This window comes from Neopelma chrysocephalum, unplaced genomic scaffold (assembly GCF_003984885.1).
Source record: "Neopelma chrysocephalum unplaced genomic scaffold, ASM398488v2 Primary Assembly neopelma1_43, whole genome shotgun sequence".
NCBI classification, from domain to species: domain Eukaryota; kingdom Metazoa; phylum Chordata; class Aves; order Passeriformes; family Pipridae; genus Neopelma; species Neopelma chrysocephalum.
Genome location: NW_020897702.1, coordinates 10,128,068 through 10,153,253, shown reverse-complemented (window position 1 = coordinate 10,153,253; position 25,186 = coordinate 10,128,068). Strand labels below are relative to the sequence as shown.

The 25,186-nt window shown below is 36.4% G+C and overlaps 1 protein-coding gene across 6 annotated transcripts in view; it reads left to right on the top strand.

The window, feature by feature from the left end:
• Positions 1–5: 5 nt before the first annotated feature.
• Positions 6–25,186, top strand: part of AASDHPPT (aminoadipate-semialdehyde dehydrogenase-phosphopantetheinyl transferase) — a 27,097-nt gene continuing 1,916 nt past the window's right edge. Inside the window, exons 1-8 of one of the 6 annotated variants that reach the window (XR_003533267.1) lie at positions 6–188; positions 1,024–1,249; positions 10,894–11,015; positions 11,663–11,824; positions 18,613–18,690; positions 22,631–22,851; positions 24,362–24,406; positions 25,138–25,162. Coding sequence is in view for 4 of the 6 variants with exons in the window: in XM_027677315.1 (XP_027533116.1) it covers positions 45–188; positions 1,024–1,249; positions 10,894–11,015; positions 11,663–11,824; positions 18,613–18,690; positions 22,631–22,789 (891 nt within the window). In the remaining 2 variants the exon portion in view is untranslated. Of the gene's footprint in view, positions 189–1,023; positions 1,250–10,893; positions 11,016–11,662; positions 11,825–18,612; positions 18,691–18,877; positions 21,361–22,630; positions 22,883–24,361; positions 25,171–25,186 lie in introns of those variants that run through there. The other 5 variants (XR_003533268.1, XM_027677317.1, XM_027677316.1 and 2 more) reach the window with 5 other exon arrangements.

The following is a 25,186-nucleotide window of genomic DNA, read 5'->3' as shown; positions in this document are numbered from 1 at the left end:
GGTGGGTCGTGGCGGGGCCGGGTGGGCCGGGGCCGTGCGGGGCCATGGGCAGCGTGCGCTGGGCTTTCCCCTGCGGGGCCTGGCGCCCCTGCCGCCGTGAGTGGCTGCTGGCCGCGCAGCTGGTGCAACCCGAGGAGAAGGACCGCATCGGCCAGTTTGTCTTTGCCCGCGATGCCAAAGCCGCCTTGGTACATGGGGGCACGGGGACGCGGCTGTCTCTCTGCAGATTGGGCATTGCCCAGATGTCTGACTCCTCGTAGGAAAACGTGCTCTACAAGGGCATTTCGGGGAAGTAATGCATCGTAAAGTACGAAGCTTGATGCGTAAAGTAGGCAGCTCTGTTTCGCGGCGGAGCAAAAAGAGATGTTTGCAGTCTACTGTCAGTAGTTACTGTGAAAGACTTCACAAGTTCTGTGTCGGGGTGTCGAGTTAGGAGACAAAATCAGCGTACCCTGGGAGACTGTACCTAAGATAGCAGTGTAGTGTGTAAGAGAATAAAGCTATTCTACACGATTCAGGTTTTAAATCTCGCATCAGGATGCGTTACTAATACAGACCTGCTAATTTGTGTATAAGAAGTTACCCATCACTTTCAGCTGCTCAGGATTTCATTTAGCGCAGAAGTAATGGAGTGGCTGTACTGCAAGGAAGGCTTGAGACAATGTTACCGTTCAGGGTGTAAAAATATTTATTTGTGCCATGAAGTATCCTAAGCAAGTAAACAAGGTAGGGAAAGGAGCTATTTTTGTGATTCTTCTAGGCTGGGACTGCTTTTGGGTCTTATGTTGCCTCTGTGCTAATAGTGATAATAAATGTATTCGATACTCGGGTCTGGTGAACTCGTGCTTTGCTGACAGGCTTTTATAAAAGGGGGAAATTTAAATTATTCAGCTAAAATACACTCTTACTTTGTATCAGCAATAATAAAGCCATATTTTTCAGGCAGGTGGTTTTCTAGCAACCACGGATATTTTGCAGATAGCATAAGAGTTCTGTATGAATCACTTCCATTTTATTTCATAGGCTGGTCGCCTGCTGATGCGGAAATTAATTGCAGAAAAGATGTGCATACCTTGGAATAAAGTACACTTGCAAAGGACGTCGAAAGGAAAACCTTTCCTGGCCAATACCGTAATCAGTATCAATTCGAATTACAATTTCAATATCTCTCATCAAGGAGATTATGCAGTCCTTGCAGCTGAGCCTGAGCTTCAAGTGGGTGTTGATATAATGAAGACTAATTTACCAGGTAATGCATTATTCTGACTAAAACAGATTCTGTAGTGTTTGAGTACTGAACATTTTCACATTTTCCAAAGAACTAATCTGTGTCCTAGAAATTTAGTGTAATTAGAAAAGAGCATGTGCATGTATTGTATATTTGGGGTTTTTTATTGTTAAATGCATTCCTCATTGTTTATTTCTGTTATGACAAATATAGATCTATTTCCCATTTAGAAAAGCAGAACCCTGGAAAAGTAAAGTCATGAATTGTGCTGTGATACTGGCAGGATCAGCATCTGCAGATATGTTAATTATGGATTTTCTGTCTCTTAGGTAGAAGCAGGGATGACTTTCCAACTAGTGACAGTGGGAAAAATTTTTGTCTTAGTAGAATCACCTGAAACTCCTTTTTTATTGGTATGCTATGAATATGTAACACTGACTTTACCAGTATTGTTTTCTCTGATAGTTCCACTGAGTGGTGCTCTTGTTCTGCAGTTGCTGAGTACATTAGATTTCAGAGGGTGAATCCACTATAAATCTCTTTCTCTGGAACAGCTACAAGGACAAAGATTTCCCTATGTGCAAAGTACATTACAGTAGGTTTGTTTGGTTATTTTTCAAATGCTTGTTTAAATACAAAGTACTTTATTTTGAGATGTTATCCAACAGAATCTTGATTGAGGTCTCCACTACTCTAGTTCTTGTATTCCTTTATTGTTCCACCAGTGAAGATGCAAAATCTGCAGTGCAGGTATACAAGAGAGTATCGTGCAGCTGAAAATTTTGAGAATTCTGCTATTTAATTGTGTGCTAGAATGTAACAACGAGTCCTGGTGCACGTATAATATTTTATGTCACTACTTAATCCATGCTATCTATTTTTGTTTTACTTGTGAACAATAAGAAGCCTTCTCTTTCCATATTACTTCTGCTTCATTATTAAAATCTGAAAAATGAAACTACTAGAAGATGCAGACTTCTTCAAAGGTGAAGGTGGGCCACAAGAGAAACTATTCTTAGCACTGCAAATAGAGACAGTTCTACAAAAGTTCTTCACCTTTTTTCAAGGTGATAAAAGTTTATCACTTTTTCCTTTTATTCAGATACTGAACTAAATACTGTAGTGATGGAAGAAAATATCTTCTTTAGGTATTTAGCTTCCTTAGGTATTGTGTGCTTTTGCCTTTTCATTATCTGTCAGGTTATTGTTGTAGATTTAAATCAGTCTTTGAGTTTAGTTGTTTTTGAATAATTACTGAGATCAGTGATTATTTTCTTCTCTTTAGATCAGTTTAAGAGGGACTCTTGAGTCATTTGGGAACAGGCACACTGTAGTACTGTAGGTTTATTAGTAGAAGTATTTGTGCACATTTTTTGGCCAGAGAGTTAATGCATGTGAAATTATTTTAAGCCTTTCACCAAAGGAAAGGAGAAGGATTCTCACAGTACTACTAATTCCTGTAGACAAACTCAGCTTGTGTTTGATTTTTAACTTATGGAAAAGAAATTTTGCAACAAGTGTCAACATGGTTTAAGTGATGTGTGGGATGTTGATTTACCAGTCACTTAAACTTTGCAAAGTAGAACATTTCCAGAGACTTAAGAAATAATTATAGCTTAATAAAAATTGCCTGGAGCATTTAAAAAAAGTTTAGATTCTTAGGTTCAAGAGCTTTCTTGCTGTGCAAGTGAATTTCTTTTCAGTAATGCAATTTTTTAGCTTAGATGGATTTGCAAAGGTAAATAAACTAACAATTCGTTCTCTGTCTTTCATAATCAACCTGCAATTTTTCTTACCTATCACATTATAGTTACTTTGGTCTGGACATGTCCAACCTCAATGTTCTTCCAGAATTAAGTATTTTGCGGCAATAAAAATCAACTTTTCTCATTAATATTTTGGTTTTGTGTTAGGCTTGCATATTAAAAGACACAAACCAGTAAATTTTCTGTATGTGAATTTTACAGAAAAATTCATTTGATCTAAAAATACTCCAGGAAATGCTTTTTTAAGGAAGTAGTCTATTATGTGCAAACACCTGATTGACGCTACTTTTCTCTGAGGCAAATAAATATAAGCAGAACTTGACTCATTTTTCTCTTTTTATTCTCATTATTTCATCATTGAGATGAGATAATGCAAGAGATGATAGAGGTCTTCAAATGAGAGATATGTCACACATGAATCGGGGTATCTAAGTACCACACAAAAAACCTAAATACCATGCTTCAGTGTAGCTAAGGGAGGAAAGCTCGCTCTCTCTCTGTCCAGTTAAAAGCTTTATGCTGTTTATTTTGGTAGCCATAAGCTAAACTGAGAGTTAGGCACACCTACATCATAGTTAACGTACTTGGCGTGTGTTTTAGGTAGCAGCCATGCTCAATTTTTTGAACTTGCTATGCTTTTTTAATTGCTACTTTTCAGTTTTTTCAATAAGAATTTCCTAACCTAGGAAGAAGTGCCAAAGCAGATTGTTCTTTGGAGTGCTTTTACCCTTACCGTGCCTTAGCTTTACCTTAAACCAAATTTTATCTGGCTTTGTTTTTATTGTTGTATTTCAGTAATTCTCATAGTGGCAATCAGCATGTAATCTTTTGCTGCAAGACATAATCACCGAATTCTTAGTGAATGTTACAGCTTTAGATAGGTAGATGCACTGTTTGGGAGGAAGAAATTAACAAAGGATTCGGTTTAAATGTTACTTCTAATTGTTCAAAGAAGTCAGAATTTATAAATATGTAAGCACATAATTTTTCGATGTGAAGGAATGTTAAAACAGCTGATATCGTTGTTGAGCTAAAGAATCATAGTGGTCATATGCACTTACACTGAGTAAACAGGGAGGCATTTCTTTGTTCTTGTTCTGTTTGAAACTGGGAAGAAACAGCCATCTTAAACATACTCAAAAAGAATACCTATTATTTTATAGCAGTTTCATTATTGTCCTTTATTTAGTCACATTTCTAACACTGTTTTAACCTGAAATTACATCATTCTGTAACTAATGAGGCACCAATGCTTGATAAACTGTGAAAGAAAAATTTGTTATTCTGCATAAATCTCCTCTTTAAGGAAAAATAATCTTTTTTTTTTCCTGAAGAAACCATCTTAATCCTTTGTGAGTCTTTCTTTAATAAAAAAACATAAACCCATTTGGATTAAAATATAAACAGATAGCAAAATGCAGAACAGTAAAAATTAACCTGTGTAGAGTATATATGTTTAAAATAAGGAAAAAATTAGCAATAAAGAAAGCAAAAAATTTAAAACCAGGTGCTTTTAGTAAAAATAAGAGGTGGAACAAAGAGCAAATATAAGAATGCTTATCTGATTGTTTTTGGGTTTTGGTGTTGTGGGGTTTTTTTCCCTTCTGCACACTGAATTTAAAATAATCACAATTTATTCCTTAACTGGTCTTTTGGGAAATTAAGTTATACATTCACAATGAGGTGTTAAATAGAATAGAATTTATTTTTTTTTAAAAGAACTAAAAGTACGTCTCAACCTGCACTAATGACACTTAGCTTTGGCTTTCCAAATTAAGAAAGTCTAGCAGAAAAATGTGATGTGAGGGCCAAGGTTAAGTAATTACTATGTAGGTATTAGAAATGTGCTTTTTGAGTTTTTTGCTAGCACTACCCATTTCCAATAGCTTCAGCTCTACAGATACTCTTGTTGCAAGAGTTGAAAAGTAGAAGCGTATGATCCACAACATATTTATGCTTTTTGTCATTTGTTCTGAAAATATTAAAAAAAAAAAGCCAGATGCTCTCAAATTTTGTTCAGACTCCAGCATACTTTTACATGCTCTTTCTCTTCCAGACATTCAACTGTAATATATACTTGCCATTGAACAGCTTGCAGACATAAACGCACCTGGGTGCAAGTTCATGGTTTTAGCTTGTTTCTAAGTAGAGAAAATAAAAGTGTTTAAAACACACAGGGTCTTAATCACTAAGATAATTCAGGAACCCCAAATTCTTTTAATGAAAGGTACTTATAACTAAACAGTAATAGCAAAAATAGTAATGAGCAGTAATAATATAAGAAATCTATTCTTAACTTGCCTTTGTCAATGATTATACCTTTTACTTGCTTAAGGGCTTTCCACAGCTAGCAGAGCTCTGGGTAGCCAGAATATTTCAGCAAAAAGGCAAATTACCCCATGAAAATGGCATTTAATGAGTTTTCCATTACAGAACATATCAAACAGTTAAAGCAATCATTTCATTGCCAGAACAGCAGGAACACTTCTTCCTTCCAACACTTGTGATGCATCACACTAAAAATATGCACAAAATTCCAAAATCTAAATAAACATAAAAATGTACTTTTATAAAGCAAGTTGTGAGGACCCAACTACAGATGTAAATGGAAAAGTCAAAAAAGTCAAACATGCTGAGATCTCTTTAAAAGTTATAGATATTTAGGAACGTAACATTTTCCTAACTACATCTTCTGATACTCCTTCAAAGACAACAAAAACGTTGCTAATGCAATAACTCCCACATATATATCTGAGCATCTATAATCTTACAGTACAGTAGTACTACCAGACCACCAGAACTCTCAGACATTACATTTTATGCCATAACATACTAAGGGCCTTCCTACACATTCAGAAAGATTATACTGATCAAAACCTTTGGTAATTCATGGCTAGGCTTCGCGAACGAACATTTAGGAAGGCTCTATCCACATTTGTTACAAGCACGCTGGTTGCTGATGAGGCCAATATGAGATAGACATATCTGATTGCAAAAGGCAGAGCAGAAAGACTCCTTAAGTGGTGTATTCTGCAAGACACGGTTCTTCCTGCGTTGTCTTTTCTCCTCGAGAGTGATCCTGCGTGTGTTCTCAAAGGAGACAGCTGCGTTATAGATGGTGTGTCTCCAGACCTCCCGATTGGAGGCCAGAGTAGACCAGTTATGATGATCAGTATGGCCGAGGCTGAGATGTTGTTTCAAGGAGTCCTTGTATCTTTTCTTTGAGGCTCCTCTCTTGCGGCAGCCAGTGGCAAGTTCACCATAAAGCAGGATCTTAGGGAGGCGATGGTCCTTCATCCTGGAGACATGCCCTGCCCAACGCAGCTGTGTTCTCAATAGCATGGCCTCAATACTTGTGACTGCTGCCTGTTCAAGAACAGATGTATCGGTCACATAATCTGACCAGTAGATGTTTAGGATTGTACGGAGGCAGCGTTGATGTACTATTTCTAAAGCACATATGAATACAGAACTAGAGAACATAGTATGTTTTGTTACTTTTCACTCCTGCATCTTTTTAAAATAAATCTTTTATATCTGATCTAAGGTTTTGCTGTTCTAAAGGGAAAATGCAAACCAGATTTTTTTTGCCTAGTCTTTAAAAAAAATTGATAAAATACCCAGTTCTCATTGCAGTATAAAAGATGACATTATGAATTCCAGTGTAAATAGTTATTGCAAAAAATCCAAAATGCACACACATATAGATACATATGAACATGCTCACTTATCTGTATATAGCATGTTTACTTTCCAGGCTTAATATTGGATTCTTTTTCCAGTATCGCTCAATATTTCTCCTCCTCACTCTTCCTGAAATTTCCACAGTATTGCGTGCTTTTAATTTAATGAAGAAACTTTACTTTTGGGTTAGATTTTTTTGTTTTTTAATGCATAGAAGGCAATTTTTGAAAGACTACTCAGCTTATATTCTTAGAGATCTAATGTGTTTAAAAGTTTATTAACAGGGAATAATAGGTAAGAAATCGCCTTCACAACATTTAACTTTTCTGGGAACTACTTTCCCAGAACTGCTTTCGTTTCAGCTGTGCATTAGGATGTGATAGGAGTGTGAGACTTAAGTGTTTGTAGATTAAAGAAATTGAATGAAAATGTGATTTGGTCTCAAGGATAAAACTTCTAGCTTGTCTTGTGAATATCAAAGTAATTTGGACACCAGCTGTAGGAGTTGGTCAGAGATTTGCTGTGTGTCATTTCTCTGTTGGCTAGTGTTCCCTAAAAAGCAAGTTAATGAGTGTTATGGGAAGGAGGCAGTGCTAAACATTCCAGGGAAAAAGTACTTTTTAAAATTAGGCCACTGAATAGCTAAACCATCCAGTCAATTTTGTCTAATGCAAATGAAAGTACAGGTTTGTATTTCTTAGGCAATTAGATACTGGGATAAATTGTTGTTGGTTAACTGAATATTATGAAAGGAAGCTGTAGTATGTTTTGGTTACATTTATTAGAGTTCTCTTCAGCCAGATGATCCATTGTAAAAACAAAAACTGCTTCCAGTATTCAGAGCACACATACTCAAGTGTGAAGTTTACAGTAGGCTAGAAAAATGCTTTTAGAATATTAGCTCTTATAATCAAATGCAAAAAAAAAAATGAACAACAGTTTGTGTGAAGGTAGGAAAAGAAGTGAATTATAAAAGCATATACAAATGAAAATGTGTTTTAAAATCAGCAAGGGCAATAAAATTGTGCTCAGCATTTAAAAAAGTTTGTTTTCAGTCTGTATTGAAAAAAAGCTGTGTAGATTTTGAAGAGTTCTGTTTCTTGGCATGGGTAAGTAAGAAGTATTTATTTAAGACGTGAGTTTATTTTCTGAAACAAGTTGATAAATAGGAGGTACTTTAGAAATATAAATTTAAAACCAAATGAATAATTGCTATATGGGAGTTGTTCCCATTCTGTGAAAGAAAGTTTTTGTAACCTATGGCAAGTACATTTGAGGCGTTTTTTTTGTTGTTGTTTTGGGGTTTTTTTTATATCAAACTAGAAGCAAAATAGCATTTGAATGGAAACTTTCTGCTGCTTCTAGTTTTGTCTCCTTCATACCTGCCAGGTCATGAGAGACATGGTAAAATTGAAGGGGTTTAGTGAAGGGGCCACCAAGGTGATTAGAGGGTTGGGGAACTTGACCTATATAGAAATGCTGATGGAGCTGTGTTTGTTTGACCCGAAGAGGGGAAAATTCTTAGGAGGGGAATGTAATCACAGTGTACCTGAAAGGTAACTGTAAAGATGATTTACATAATTGTCTTCATGAGCATGAACAGTAACAGGGCAAAAGGCAACAACCTCAGGTTGATTCATGGGGAATTACATCTCTATAGAACACTTCTTCATCATGAGAACAGTAAAGCACTGGGCTAAGTTCCCCAGAGAAGAGGTGAAATACTCTGCTTGACAGGGCCCTGCGTAACCCAGCATAAGGCTCTGATTTTCAACAGAAGGTCAGACCAGGTGATCTCCAAAGATCTTTTTCAACCTAAATTTTCCTCATAATTCTGTGAATCTTTCTCTGATACTGAAGCGAAGATGGGGAAGTGGACTAGGCAGGCTGTGGTACTGCTAGTAATTTATGGAGAATAGTAGTCCTAGGTCCTCTAATCTGATCCATTCCTCAGAGCAAAGTAACTGTACTGCAGTAAGGAGACAGGAGGGCAGTGCACTTAAGGATAAAGTGGTGCCTGAACTTTTCAGAGGAAGAATGTGAAAAATGACTGGAGTGGATGGGAAAATACTATGTAAGTCTGAACAAAGTGTCAAGAAGGGTAGCTGAACAGTTGAAGAAACCTTTCAAAAAAAGAAGTCAAATAATGAGGGGAAAAAAACCCAGTAGCATATGGGTTTGATATACACTTAGTGTACTAAACAGTTCAAATCTCAAGTGTATTCACCATGCGTGATAAAGTTTAGATGGCAGGACTGACAATGCACGAGCTTTTATATGCCTCTAGGTGCTGAAGGTAGTGTGGATAGTCTTGGATGGTTTTCTCTGGTAGTGTGAATAGCCCTGGATTATTGAAAGCAGGAGAACTCTCTGAAAATGAGGAGGGAGGAAGAGTACATCAGGACATTCTGGAATTTTTATAGTTTGAATCATCAGAAGAGGCTGGAGCCTTACCACTGTTGTCTTACATACTCCAGAAAAGAAGAGAATAGAAAAAAAAAGTAGATTGTTTGGAGCAGGTATTAACACAGTTATTTGATTCTAAAATGGACCATATAAACATAGATGAAAGAAAATACCTTTCTCCAAGTTAAACAATTTTTTTTGTGATTTTTCATTGTTTCAGGGAAGTGGGATTGTGTAAGTAGATGGATATGGCATTTGTCCGGGTAATTCATCAAAGCATACTTAACATTGTGGTTGCTTTTCTCTCTCCAGAGAGAAAAGTTACTTCTGTCCTTGGATTGTTCTGGATCATTCCATTAGCTGACTACTGCAACTGTCAACAAAATTTTAGTCTTGTTTTCTTCACTTTATAAATGCAGTTGAGGGCATCTCTGAAATGTCACTGCTATGTCTTGTGTGATGTCTATGTCAGGTAACACTTTGCGGTGTGATTTGGAATGTGTGAGAAAACCTGAATGTGTGCTTTAGTGTGAAATTAGTCTGTTCAGGTCAATGATTACTGCTGTCAATACCTGTTTGTATTTAGTGCTTAGATATCTATAGAAGACAACCACTTTATAGAGAAGGGTTAATACCCTTATCTTTGATTTAAGATGGCAAACATTAGCGTAGGGAAAGAAAGTTCCTTGCCAATAGTCAACTCACAGAATTACGGGCACAGGTGTAATTAGAATCTGCATCTTTGTTAAGCCATTATCTAGTGATGGGTTCTTAAAAGTAGTGTGATATTAGGAGGGCTGGCTGTTTTTTAGATTAAATATGACTAATACTTTTTTTTTTAATAAGAAAATTGAAACAAAGTTTTTGATAGGTTATGCAATAAGCAGAACTGTCTCTATCCAGACTTTTATTATCCCTGCTAAAGAAAATAGATTGTTTTCTGTCATTGTCTCTTTAGCCAGCAGTAAGCCCAATTGGACAGATTGCATGGTATGCTAATTAATATAGGCTCTTGGGTGAGTAGCCAAGCATGTAATGAAGTCCATAGCTTCCAGTGTATTATAGAAGTGCCATTGATCAACATAACCACACAGTCTGTAGCGTCTTCTACAAAGTAAATTTAGACTAGTGGGGAAAAGTGATATAGCCCCTGAGGAAGCTTAAATTTAATCTAAGGATTTGAAGGTTTAGTGGTTTGAGGTTGGGTTTTCTAGGAAGGATTTTTCTTTTTCTTTGGTATATATCTTGCTGTTATTATGGGCACCCCTCTACCTCCATTTTCCTTGCAGAATAAATCCAATCCAAAAGGCTTAATATGTATGTGATAACTTGGGAGACTATATTCTACAAGTGCTTAAAAAAGGGTTTCTTTTGTATCACAGCATCCTAGGGCAGAAGGCAGAATTGATGAATTTTGACAAACAGCATGCTGTTTTATAAAATATTACTAGATCAAGCTGTCATATGCCAGAGACTGTATATGCTACTTTTGTAGCTAATATAATATTTTTATATATATGTAAAATCAGCACTGGTTAAATACTGTGCTTTTTAGAGAATGCTGGAAATACATAATTTCACATTTTTTATACAGCAATTCTGCTATTGAAATGGTTTTTTTTCATACTGTGTCCTGAAAAATCATCAGCTTCCTCCTTTCAGGCTATGTAAATTCAAGTTGTAGAGCAGAGTTGGTTCATAAATTTTTTTTCTTATGAGTTTTTTCTAGTGCAATAACATGAGGTAATCCATTTGCTTATTATTGCTAGTCTATTAAAATTTCTGTAAATATTTCTGTCTAATTTATAGGTAGTAGCTCAGTTCCAAATTTCTTTCACATCATGAAGCGACAGTTTACTGAGACGGAGTGGGATGTAATCAAGTCTATGAGTAATGAATGGATGCAGCTGGATATGTTTTATCGGCACTGGGTAATACTTTTTTCCCTATTTATACTCTGCAAACATGCACATTTTTTTGACATAGTTTATTATTTTTATCATAGTAAAAATGTTACTTTTTATAGTTCTAAGATCATCAAATCCACTGCTAAACCATCTCCCTAAGTACCACCTCTACCCATCTTTTAAAGAACTCCAGGGATGATGACTCAACCACTTCTCTGGGCATGCCGTCCCGATGCTTCAAAACCTATTCGGGGAAGAAGTTTTTCCTAATAACCAGTCTAAATCTCCTGGTGCTACCTGATGCCATTTCATGTGAAGATAAAAATAATTTTGATACTTTAATGATTTTTTTTCATATCAGAATAACTTTGACAACCATAGTACAGATGGCATTTCTAGGATTTACACATAGCTAGAACAAGGAAGAGGGTTCATATCTGTATGTGCCACTGGGTAATTCCAGTTTCATGTTTATTGTAATGCAGAAAGTTAGGCTGGGTATTAACAATGTTGATAACTTTTTCTCTTGATAATTGCATCAGTCTGCCCTCACATTTAGAGTAGTATAAGTCTTAAATTTATTTTGTCTACCATTTGTAGTCAGAAGTAATGTTTATAGAACAGTTTGAAAACAGCCGGTATGAATAAAATGCACTTATTGTGTCTTTTAGGCCTTAAAGGAAAGCTTCTTAAAGGCTATTGGAGTTGGAATTGGCTTTAACTTGCAAAGAATTGAGTTTAATGTATCCCCATTGCAACTGGAAATAGGGAAGGTGTATAAGGAGACAAAAATGCTTCTGGATGGAGAAAAAGAAGAGGAGTGGACATTTGAGGTAAGGAGTACGTTTTCACTAGTGATAAACAGTCTTGACTCCCTGTGGTTGCATTGCATATTTGATTTTTTTTTAGTTGCCACTTCACACCTTTACTCTGTATAAACCGAGTGAGCGTGTATCAATCAAAACTTAGGTTAAAAAACTGCAGCAATTTAAGGTATTTTTAATGATTGTAAAAACACCCCGTAGATATATTCATTATCATGGCTTTTTATTTTTTCTGTTCCTGGAATATGTTTCTTGCACTTCATGAAATTCATCCTAGGGTCTGCAGGAAGTCCACTGAAACATATTCAGACCTGCCTTGAACAGTGTCAAAGACTTTAAAAGTCTTCATTAGTTGGTCTAGAATAGACCTAGTGGTTAAGCAACTCCATTAGTCTTTAGGTTAGATGTTTGAAATGGGGGAGGTGTCTTCAGTTCCACTGGGTTCTTACTTCTTGTCCATACAAAAATGTGTTTTTGTGAGTTTGAAGTGGCTGCTGTCTGTGGGAGTGAACAGATGAAAAAACTTACTTTTGCTTACTTGGAACATCAGTTTGGGTTCAGTCTTCTATCTGAGTGTTGGGGTTTGGGCTTTTGTTTTTCTTCTTCAAAGTTATTGAGGCTTATCACTAAAACATCTATCCTGTTAGATTTGATAGGAAATTACTGGTATAATCTAAAGTAGTTTAAAGGATATATAGAGGAACAACTGGTAGGGACATAGTTTAGAGCTGGACATGGCAGTGCTGGGTTAACAGTTGGACTTGCTGATCTTAAAGGTGTTTTCCAGCCTAAATGATTCTGATTCTATACAATGACCTCAAATTATTTAATTACCCTAAGAAACTGAGCTTTAAAAACAAATCACAGTGCCATTTCTCTACGCCCCAGAGGCATGTTCATTTAACCACTTAAAGGAAGAAATGGAAAAAACAGAAAGTGCACTTTTCAGCAAGAGTATTCAGTTTCAAATACACATTTACATTTTGAAAATATCTACATTGTTGGAGACAGCTGTTCTAGTAGAGCTGTCTAAATGACAGATTTCTGCTGTACCTTCTTTTGTTTAGTATACAAACTACGTGTACCCTATGCATGTGGTATAAAAGAATGAATGTACCAGTAATGTTTAACTTGTACTCCAAGTTTATCTCTTCACAGCTCATTCCATTCAGCATTCCAATTCACTTTTGGTTTTGCATTATTTTACAAGTCTATCCATACTAAATCAACCCTCTTACTCAATATCTGTATAGTGTGGCAATATCAGTATGTCATGGAATTCATAGTTGGAATTACACACTGGGAAAAGAAAATCTTGGGAAAGACTGTGACACATCTTGTACTAGAATGCTTTCTGTATTATTGTGGTGTAGCTCTTTAGGTTGATTTCTAGAACTCCTAATTTTGGTCTTTGACAACATGCCTGAGGTTGATTGACTCAAATAGCATGATGATGATGTAGATAGCTCCCTGTAATACTTAAATGCTTTCTAATTATTTGATTTTTCCTTAGAACTTAGTAATTACTGCTGGAAGATTCATGTAATTTTTGTCTGGGGAATGTCTCCACTTCCACACTTGCCCTCCTGCTTCCCAAGAGCGAAGCCTTATAACGAGGCAAATTCTAGTGTTTCAAAGAAAGGGTTTAATATCAAGTTTCATTTAAATACAAGCTCAATTGGGATGTGATTTTATTTAAATATCAACATTTATTAAAATGAAATAAAAAAAATTCAGTTACCAATCCCCAGCCTAAAATTAAGCATCACTTTACTTTTTTGTCTTTTCTCAAGCTTCTTTTAATGTTGTGTCCATTTTCTTACTCAGAAAAGTCCTTTTCTGATTCACTATTTGCCCTTGAGCCAGATTCTTGAAATAACTTGTTAATCGAAAACACTACGTTTTGAGAAATCTGAGAGTCACCCAGGAGCAGACATTAAGAATCCCCTGTAAGATTGCATATTACTGATACAGTATTTTCATTGGGTTCCCTCTTGCACTGAGTTTGCTTGAGGGAGCTTTTCTATAAAATTTAAAAAAAAATAGTGATATCACTTTTACTTTTCAGATCTGCCTATATCTTTAATGATAGGAGATGATCAAAGAGAGCTAGACACTGTTGAAAATTAAAATTTTCCCATGTTTTGGATTGCCTCATTTCAGTTTTAGACAATCTAATTTACCAAAAACGGAAAAGAGAAACAAAGGGGATTTTATCCATTTAAATTACACAAAATATTCTGAAATCTCCTTCAGAAAGTACCATGTAATGTGAAAAAAGACAACTTAAATGCATAAAGACTAGAAAAAGATCCACCACCTTATACTTGTCATGCCTAAAAGGTCAAGAGAAATACTAATGAATAGAGCAAATTAAAGTTGACACTGTTCAGACACCCTGTCACTGTTCACATCAGAGCAAAGCCAATTCATATTGGAGATAGAATTTTCTGTGAACATTCTAAAAGACAGATTTATTGCATTGTGAGTCCAAATGAACTACTTCGTTATGTAGGTTACTGTTTGTGGGCCCTTTACCACAGGTTTAGTTTTGCTCTAAGTTCTTTACCTTCCACTCCTCATATATTTTTGAGCTTGGATGGAAGGTAGTAGCTCAGAAACAGCCTCTTCTTGTTTGATCTTGATGGAATGATTTACCTTTAGGCACTTGTTTGCAAACAGTACTCTTGAGATTGCTACTCAGATTCCCTTCAACTGTTTTGGAAGGAGTAGGAGAAAAAGTACTGTAAAATTTCATTTTAAAACATCACTTTAATTTTAAGATATGTCTACTATGTGTATAAAATATGCTTTAGTCATATAGACAGTGTATGCTTTCCTCATTTTAAAAAGGTGAATTTGTTTAGCAATAATTAAAAGATAACCAGCCCAGTGAAGAGTGATAACAGTATTTGTGTCAGGGTGTTAATTTAGGATGGAGTCATTATGATGATGATGGTTATTATGGGTAATTCTGTATGCTCCATTTAGTTCCTCTGAAGAAAATAAACTTGAAGATTTGTCCTGGTTTCATCTCAAATAGAGTTAATTTTCTTCCTAGTAGCCAGCATAGTACTGTGTTTTGAATTTAGGATGAGAACAGTGTTGATAACACACTGACACACTAAGTCAAGAAGTCTTCAGTTCCTCATAATGCTCTGCCAGTGAGGAGGCTCTGTGGTGTTAGCTGCCTGCTGGGTTAAACCACGACAAGAATGAAGTAGTAGTTAATTTCAGTAAAAGTGAAAGAAGTTGAAAACAGTTACGACAAGTTTTATAATTTAAAGATATAAACATAAGGGGTTTTTTTGTGTGTATATACATATATATATGTCTTATATGTAGAAACATATATTGGCACAGGAACAGATTGCCCGGAGGAGTTGTGGATGTCCCATCCCTAAAAGTGTTTAAGGCCAGGTTGAATGGGACTCTGAGCAACCTGGTCTAGTGGAAGGTTTCCCTGCCCATGGCATGGGTGTTGGAGCGAGATGATCTTTACGGTCTCTTCCAATGTAAGACATTCTGTGGAAAAAAAAAATCCTAATTACTGATTCGCAAATGTTAAATGTATTCTTGACTCTTTCCATACCAGTTGTGTACAGTTGTTAAGGAAGAGCAGCTGGAGAGAATTTTCAGAAATCTATATTGAAGAAGAATCTTAAATAAGATACAAAACATTTCTGTTTTGGTACCTACCTCAGTTTTGGATACAACTAGCTTATGAAGGAAGCACGCATTTTATCCTAAACCTTGCTCTGGGATTAAGAGTTGCTTGGCATCACTGCTACTGCACAAATAATTGTTTGCATTTTTTCACAACAAATATTTGCTTGGTTTGTTTATATGCAAATACATTACTTCCAGAACATGAATTTCAAAGAGAGATTACCTGGGCCAATTTGAAACATATTTAGTAATTGCTGGTGTGCAACTGTAGTTAGCATCTTTCACCTTCAGTAAGAGAAAATAATCCTGTTGCATTATCAGGAATAAATAGGAATAGAAAGTTTTATATCTAAGACTAGTTAATCCGCCTGGATTCACGCAGCTATCAGTTCTGCTGTCTGGGAAGGTACAGTTTCCTCATAAGCTCTCTGTTGTTGAGTGAATTCATAATGATTTGAATCCCAGACACATCATTCCACCAAGTCTTTGAAATGAGATCATTATAAGTCTCAGTTTGCCTGTAGCTTGAACAGCTCTAGTAACACTTTTGTTCTGTGCAGAGAAAAACAAATTTTCCTCCATTATATGTTTTCTGATTTATAGAGAGAAATCTTAACAAAACGAACTCTCTACCTCGAAGGAATTCTGTATGATTGTCCTCTTTTTGTTTTCTCATCTATTTCCATTTAAGATATTAATTTTATAAGCTGGTATAGCAATATCTCCAGGGAGGCAAGCTGATCTGCTGTTTCAGTATGTTTCATTAGCTCTGTAGCTTAAGGTTTTTGCTGGCCACTAGTAGGGGCCAGGAAGGATCTTCCAATTTCATTTGGATTTACATTTCTCTGAAACAGGAAAGACAGATGAAGGACATGGTTTATTATGTTTTATTGCAAGATGCTGAAAATTCTTTCATGACCACAGAGGATACAGGAAATAAATGAGCTGGAACCTTTTAAATTCACTGTTTGTTGAGCAGGGTCTCTTCAGGGAATAGTCTATCTAAAGAGTCACTGCCTGTTAAACTTTTAACTGAGAAAACATTATTAACAATGTGTAAAATACTATCTGTAATATGTTTTTAGTTACTCAAATAAGAAGTAATACATAAGTTGACTTCACAAAAGGAAAATTCAGTGTGTTTAACTTAAAGGCATAACATGGTTGTTTGTAGACTTCTGACTACAGGTGTAAGCCAGTGCTGAATGTGCTGTACTGTGTCCTCTGTTCTGATCTGTCTTTAACCTCTTGAACAAGAAAAAAAAAAAAAAAAAAATTGAACGAAGGGGGGAAATGAAGTGATAAAAAACCCAATTAGTAATTTTTCCATCTAGACAAACACAAAACGTTATTAGCCTAGAATATTATAAATGATTTAGCAACACCTGACTGAGCATCTAATTTTCATAGTCTTTTTTATTTTCGATGAAGTTATAGAAATGTGCACACTGTGTACAAATGGTTATATTTCATCAAACCTTGAGGTAGCATTCTTTATTTTCATTCTTTTATTTTCAGTTTTATTCCCTCGTAAAAGAACGGAAAACCCAGTAAAATACTTCGTAGTAAATACATCTGTAGCTCTTGCAGTCATGGGAAATACTGCTTATGCTGTAGGTTTGTTAGTGTTTCTTGTGATCATTAAATATTTTTCCTAATCTAGACGGAATTGAAACAGTCATTTTCTTACTAGCACTTTGCAGGAAGGTAAAACAACATGAGCTTGATGTTTTGTGTTTAAGTAGGTGAGGGTTAAAAAGTTCGCTGCTAAAGCTGTCAAACTGGCATGGTTTTGGTGCTGAAGAGATCAAAGTAAAAACATAGCTCTACTTCCTCACCAGCACCTCTCTGCCAAGGCACCCACATTTACCAGAACAGTCTCCCAACTTTGCAGCTGTACTGCTGCTACACATGACTGGAGCAGCTGCTGTCTTGGCTGAGCTGGGTTGAGTAGATTTGAGCTGAGTATCTTGGCACTTTTTTATATATAGGGCTGTTTGGGAATCACAGAAATGGTATCCTGGCAACTAAAATATTAGAAAATTCTGTATAGTAGATGAACTGTAGAGAAGCCTAATGCAGACTAACAGCATTGTTTTAAAAGACATTTTGTTTAGATTAAAAGGGGAAAAAACAAGGCAACCAACAACTCGTCAGAGGAAATAGGAGGGCATCGATGTTTGCTTTATAATATAATATAGTGCAGTTAGAATGTTTCCCAAGGAAGCCAAAACTGGAGATTCAGTCTTACCTCCCAGGAGAATATTTCAATGACTAGCTGATTTTCAGATTAATGGCGATATCTAAATCATTCACTTTTCTAGGTAAAATTCTTGTTATTCTTGATTTCTGTTTTAGAAAGACTGTGCAGAAATTATTTGAAAACTTTTGGATGAAAGAGCAAGAAAAATCACATACTTTTAAAAAAGCCAATGGAATTATGACTTGACTATAAAATAAGTATTATTCAGAAAGAGTATATAAAAGGGTTTGGGTGGTTTTTTTTCTGAAATTATTTGTTTAGGGTGAATTCTTAGCCTTTGTAGAGGAAAACACTTTCAAGTAAAACTATTAAGTAAGTAAAAACTCTGTCACTAAATATATAGTTAGGTATCTAAAAATGTTGAGAAAAATTGATTTGTATTTACGCATATCAGTGCTCAGACTGTGTGTCAGGAATTTAAAGCTGTGCTCTTACCTGCTGTCTGAAGCCAAGAGTAAGAGAGTCATTTGTTTAAGTTTGCACTTAAATTGTTGTTTTTCAGAATACTTTCCAGGAGTTCAGTTCATTTCATTGGAAAATGGATAGCTAAGATGGGTTATATGGTTTGTCACTTAGAAGGGACCAGTAAAGGAATGCTAAGGTCACAAACTTGAATATAAATATGTACAAATGGGTGAGGTGATGAAAACCTATAGTAACCAGTTCAGCCCTGATAACTTTTTAATGTATCGGCATCATTGAGCTCTCCAACAAGACTGCTGAAAACTACTATTGTTTTTTGAATGTTATTATTTTAAATTATGGTCTGCTATTGTTCTGAACCATAGTCTAAACATTTATATAGTCTTTGCTGAAAACAGAGTAAAGAAAATGCATTTACATTGCCATTTTTTATCTTTACTAGGAAACCCGGTTCGATGACCATCATCATGTTGCAGTGGCACTCGGGAAACAGACGGGATTTGTGCAAAAGGCTTCTGATGTAAGAAATTATGAAACAGTTTCAGGTCTTGTTAGTCATCTGAACATAAACTTATTCTTATGCTGTAGCTAAAAATGTGTTATCTCAGATTTAGGGCCAAGGGAAATGCTTATCTTAAGCACAGTTTTAACCAGAACCAGACAGTATTACTGAACTGTTTCCTCTAGTTCTGTTGTGTCTATTTCAGGAGAGGTCTGGGAAGGAGAAATGCTTTCAGAGGACAGCAACAGATAATGTCAGATCTGGAATGCAGTGATCAGTGTGTTCATTCAAGAGAAGATTAAGTGATTTTTGTCACAGCCTGCTAGTACTCATGTGGGAAAGATGGTCTTCACAGAGGGAAATGGAGACAGTGAACCAATCTGGACTTGCTAAACTTGTATGACACCTCACCAAGTTGATTTTAATGGGGGACTGTCAGTGCATGTATCCCGGAGCAGATCCATCGCTCAAACACGACTATGACAAGATAACCCTTGAGACAAGCAACAACAGCCAAGAGATGGGAAGAACAGCAGTGTTAGTCTTCATTCCATGTGGTGTCTATTGAGAGAAGGAACAAAGCTACTTAAAAACTTTTCAGGATTTTCTGTGCAATTTAACAAAGATCTCAGTCATAAAATAGCAATAAAAGTCAAAATTAAGGGAGAAGCAGACTGGCAAGTTGTAGCTGAAATAGCCAAACAATCAGAAAAGGAGAGTGTGACAAATTGCCGGATTTTTCTGTGGTGTTTTAGTTGCTAACAAGAAAATGGGTTAGTTGTTTTCTGTTATTTAGATACAAAGGTTCTACCAGGAACTAGAAAAAACGTAGTGTAGGAATGGATAAAAGCATAAAAGTGGTAATGCACACTTAATAAAGTCTGTCTGTGTTCGTGAATAACACAAAGAGGCAGACCTTTTAACTAGTATTGGGTAGGTTAAAAAGAAAAAAGAGATATAAACTGCCTTTGGGGTTTTACTGTGTCAAATCAGTGTACAAATACTATTTTAAGAAAATATATTCAATCTGCTTGACAGGACATACTTAAGTTCTCTTTGGGATGGCATATCATTCTTCTGACAGGAATACTAATAAATGCAGTCTGAGGTGAAAAGAAGATGGCCATTATTTATAAAGACAGCTACCTAAGTATTCTACAAAAATCCAGGAATTTTAAGTGTTGACCTTCACCACCATCACATACCTTGAAGTTATCATAGGAAGAATAGTAATGATATCAAGAATTATGATGAAAAATCTTTGAATCAAGAGAAGTCTTAAAGGCATACTTGTCCACTGACTAAATTTCTGATGACCTGAGTTTCAGGTCATCTCAATTCACGGAAAAAAGGTCGTTTTAAGCAGGACAAGTGAGCATCCTGTGACTCCCCAGTATGGAAATTAAGTGAAAATTTATATACTATTGCATTGTGCCTTTTTAGGCCTCCTTCTAACAGGAACATGGAGGAAATGAAAATTACCTTCTCTCTATGTAACAGAACTGTAAAAAATGATTTTGTTTTAAATGTCTTGCTAGATGTGTTGAGAGAAAAAGTTGTTCATCCTTCTTAAATACGTGCAATTGTTCCAGGATGTCAGTGTTTGAGTTTGTTCCCCCTCTGCAATCACAGGAGTAATTCATTATGTCCTGTTTGCAGAACATGTACGTTCAACTTTCTTCCTGTACTGATAGCAAGTACCTACAATTCACAGGAAAGACCAATTGTTACATTAATGCACTATAGTGAAAAATCTCTAGTGTCAAGAATCTTTACAAAGTGTCTGCTAGTGACTGCTATATGCTTTAAGAAACAATGTGTATCTGCACTCTTTACTGAGATCTAGACAGTTATCTGTGGCAAATCTCAATGAAAGAGGGCTGAATTTATAATTCTTTATAATTCCTGTGTAGGCTATAAAATATCTTTTTGTCTGTCACTTGCTAAATTTCACAAGACTTGAGATGAATTCAGTCAGAACACACTTGCCCTCAGACAAGCATGTGCTGAAGTTCAAACTAGATCTGTTAACATCTTCTTAGCTCTGAGGCTCTGAGGCTTAGTTCATGTTTGGTATGCATCTCTGATGTCACTTGCATGGCTCTAGGCACAGTTCCTGCAGCTTTACCTCATCTCCAAAATGTCACATGAACAGGAATGTCTCAACACTATATCATTTGTGTAAGGACATAAAGCGACAGCCAGCTCAACTTCTGGTTTCAGTCTGTATTGACAACTTAGAGTTTTTCTGTGCTGTTACAGCAAGCAAAACCCATTTGGTTGTCTCTGCATTTATTCCTACCAGTAACTTACTGCTCAGACACTGAAATGGACAGTAGACTTTTTTGCCCTTTTACCTATTTACTGACCCACCTTCATCGATGTGACAGAAAGAGACAACAAAATCCTCAAAATAGGCCTTAGATAGGATCATCTCCAGCATTGGTACGTGAGCAAGAAAAGGCCTACAAAGTACAATTATGAACAAATTCCCCAACCTTTCTACAGGAACTCAACACGCTGGGGTGCCTTTACAGTGCCTGTACACTAGTCCAAACAGTATGAGGAATAAAGTATCATCTCTGGAAAGGTGGCAGAGCAGCTAATTCTGGAAACCATTTCCAGATGCAGTAAGGACAAAGAAATCATCAGGACTGGTCAGCATAGCTTCACCAGGAGAAAGTCATGGTTAGTAAACTTCTGCAATGAAATGACTGGCCCAACAGGTGAGGAGAGAGCAATGGATATTGTCTACCTATGTTTTGGTACTTTCTACCTCTGGCACTGTCTCTCAGAAGATCCTCCTGGAGCAGATGTTGATATGTGTACTAGGTGAGCAGGCAGTAGGTGTATTGAAAACGGGCTGAACAGTTGGGGCCAGAGCATGCTGATAGTGGTAGAAGGTGTGGTTGGAGGCCAATAACTAGTGATGTACTCCAGTGATCAAAACTGGGTCCAATCCCATTTAACATCTTCATAATGAAACTGGATGATGGTGCAGTGCGTCCTCAGCAGGTTTGCTGGTGACACCAAACAGGGAGGAGTGGCTGATATGCCAGTGGGTCATGCTGCCACACCAGAGGGACTTGGATAGGCTTAGCCTGCATCAGACATGAGTCAGTTTGAGTGATGTACAGAGTACCCCCACTGCAGAGAAGCCATGCTGAATTTTATCAAATATTAAACATTAAGAATATGTTGTTTGAGCAAATGCCAATTTAGAAGAATCAGCTGTATTTATGTTGGATTCATGCAAGCTATACTATTTGCCCTGCTGTCTGGGAACAGCTTTACTTGGAGAAGGCATATACAGCAGGCTGCACAGTAACATGTGCTCAAAAAAAAACCCAAATCTTTTTTTCATTGAGACATGATTTTTCTCGGAGTGATGAAACTAACATGGAAACCATGACACTCTCATCTCCAATATCTCAGTCTGCATTTAATGTGGATTTAACATGGGGAATGGCGGGTTGGTTGTGACTGCTTTAGTTCTTAAGTAGCGTTTGAGTTTGAGAGAGGCATGCACAGCCATGAGGATTACTGGTATTAAAAAGAGTATGAATAGGCACACCTCTAGTGGAATAAATCCTCATGTAATTGTCTCAAATAATCATATCTGCTGGAGAATGAAGTACAGTCTGTTTGATGGTGATCTTTGTCTTTCTTTTTTACTGGACTTAAACACTCATTCTGTCATACAGCATTCTATAGACCTTGTTCTGTCAGTTTTGTGAACTTGATTGTGAAGGAAAAACTTGATTTTTCTGTGTGGCCTGTCAAATGCTTCTATTAGTTAATGCATAGCCTAAATTAGGGGCGGTGACACTAGTCTCAAATGCAGAATATTTCCTTTCTTCTTCAGTAAGCAGTGTGAAGTTTAAACTGCACAGAGAATTTTACAGGACGAAGATTGATACTTATTGATTTGTGTTATGCTAATATGTGTTTCCTTTAGGTACGTTCCATGGAGCCTAACCCACCACAGTTTACGTTACTGACTTTTGAAGATTTAGTTGCATCTGGTATTCCAGTTGCACCTGAGGATTCTGCATATTGGGACAATTTTTGTTCAAAGCAGGAGAGTCCAGTGCAACAGAGGTCACATTCAAGATAAGAATGCTTATAAGAAAAAGAAAATTGTCAAAGTTTTTGTGCTGTTATTCTACATAATTCCAAGTATGGGAATAAGTATATGTGTGTAGATGAAGCATGTTTTTCATTATTTAAATTAACAACCTGATTTTCACCTTTTCAAAATTGATGCTTTATCAGAATCTTAAGGAAGATACAAGTTTCCTTGCTTAAGGAATTCTGAGTGAAAAGCCTAAGCTGGCCACATGCTTTTTGCATCTCCTTGACGGTGGTTCTCACACTTTGATAAATATCCATGCTAGGAACAGAAAGCAGATCTACAATAATGTTGTTTATTAGTCAACGAGTGTTTAGTATATAAAAATGTGTTTCCATACTTCATTTATGCTGAAGCTTAAATTATGATGCAGCTTTTTCTCTTACAAATATAACGAGTTTATTCTCAGATGAATGAATAAAACCAGGAAAATTGGTACAAATGAACTGCAAATATGGGGTGAGATGAATAGAGAAATTTCAGATCTAGATTTCTGGGGATAAAGGAATAAATTTCATATTAGAGATTAGTTATTTCTGCATAGAATCAGTGTCTCCAACCAGAATTTTTCTGTCATTGGAAAGAGTTTTAAAAGCATTAATGAAATTATTTATAATATCGTGCCTGCATCCAAGGAGAGGACAAACCAATTTTATTAAATTAGAAAATTGCACTTGGTTTGCTTGCCAGGAAGATGATAGTTTTCAGAACTGTGTCTAATTAGAAAGGTTACAAAACCAAAGGTGTTTGTTTTGGTTAGTTTTCCATGAAATAAAATCATAGTTTCCAGTGATTCAGACAGAATCATGTAGAAGATTGCAGTTACTCACATTATGATTTTTTCCAAGTTGTTAATTTACACTGAATTATTTCAAAAGTTAGATTAATCTCCTTTTTAATCTTAGATAGCAATGAGATTAGTTGATGGCAATGACTTGTGAAAAGCCACTTGAGTCATGTTGTTTCATGTCAGTGCAAATGGACAGAATTGTTACACTTCCTTTTACTGCTGTGAGCAGTAAAAGAGCAGCTGGATAGTTGTGGAATTACCAGCTAAAAGCATGCTGCTAAAAGGCAGGCAGGACATTCCGACTCCTTATGAATGGGAATGATCCTTCTTAAAGTCATCAGAAATTTTTCTGGGCATCTGTGGTGTGGAGGCACATATTGAAACAAGTGCTGTTTGCGTGTACAGATAAATTAATCTCACAGTTCTAAGATTAATCTTTGGGGTTTTTTTATATTTCACCATCACACTTTTCACTGTTATAAGCATAATTGAGCCCTATATCCAGACATGGCCATAACACTGACTTCCTTGCATTTCCTCACAATACGATCTTAATGGCTAGAGTTTCTCTGCCGTTTTAGAAATACTGGTCCAGCACAGCTCCAACTTCCCTCACTAGTTCAAGTTCTTGGCCCAGTCCAGTGCAGGTGAGCTGACCTTTGCTGTCTCCCATCATTCTTCTGCAAGAAACGTACTGGTTACATCTAGAAGCCTTCAGACCTTTATGTTCTCCAGAGCTCCATTCCTTCATCTGTTTTGTTTTCTAGATACTGTCCTTGGCATAACCATACTACGTACCTGGGTCCTAGAGGGTAAGAAGCTGCAGAATCACAATCTCTGCACTACATGAGCCTTTTCCAGCAGGGTCTTGGCTAGGTAGTCTTTTTCCCTGTGGAACAGGATTGCCCAGCCTTCCTGTTTCTCAAAGTAGAGATTTAGATCCGATCTGCTGGCATAGACTGTGTATCAACCCAGTGTTTTCTGAGAAGTACTTACTTGTTAATAGTCTCTGATCTAAAAAAAAGTTTTAAAAGTTTTGGTCTTCAGTGAAAAGATTGTCCAAAGGGAATAAATGTGGTTTAGTTTGGACCCTGAGATTAGCATGGTGCTAATAACACCATGGTTGTGGGTTCAGTCCCTGTACAGGCCATTCACTCTATGATCCTGGTGGGTCCCTTCCAACTGAGAAAATTCTGTGCCTCTGTGATTATATTACCTTGTTCAAACCTTTTTGTATCTTGCATCAAAATTGTCAGAGTAAATTAGGAACTTCAGGGGGCAAAAACTATGTTCAAGACAATTTGCAGTTATGTGACAAGAGACCGGTGCCATTTGATATGAAAATCTGTAACTTTGAAAAGTGGATCATGAGAATTCACTCCTAGGCTTTTACAGAATCTGTAAACTTACACAAGATGCATATTGTTACTATCTTGTGGGATCAAATGCACTGATGGGCTGTCTTAGACAAGAAATCATAGATGCTGCAACAGTAGTAGTGTATATATGATTGTAATATATATATGTTTTTAGTAAAATCCAGGCAACAGCTCAACTTTAAACAACCATCTTGACCCAAGACACTGCAATAA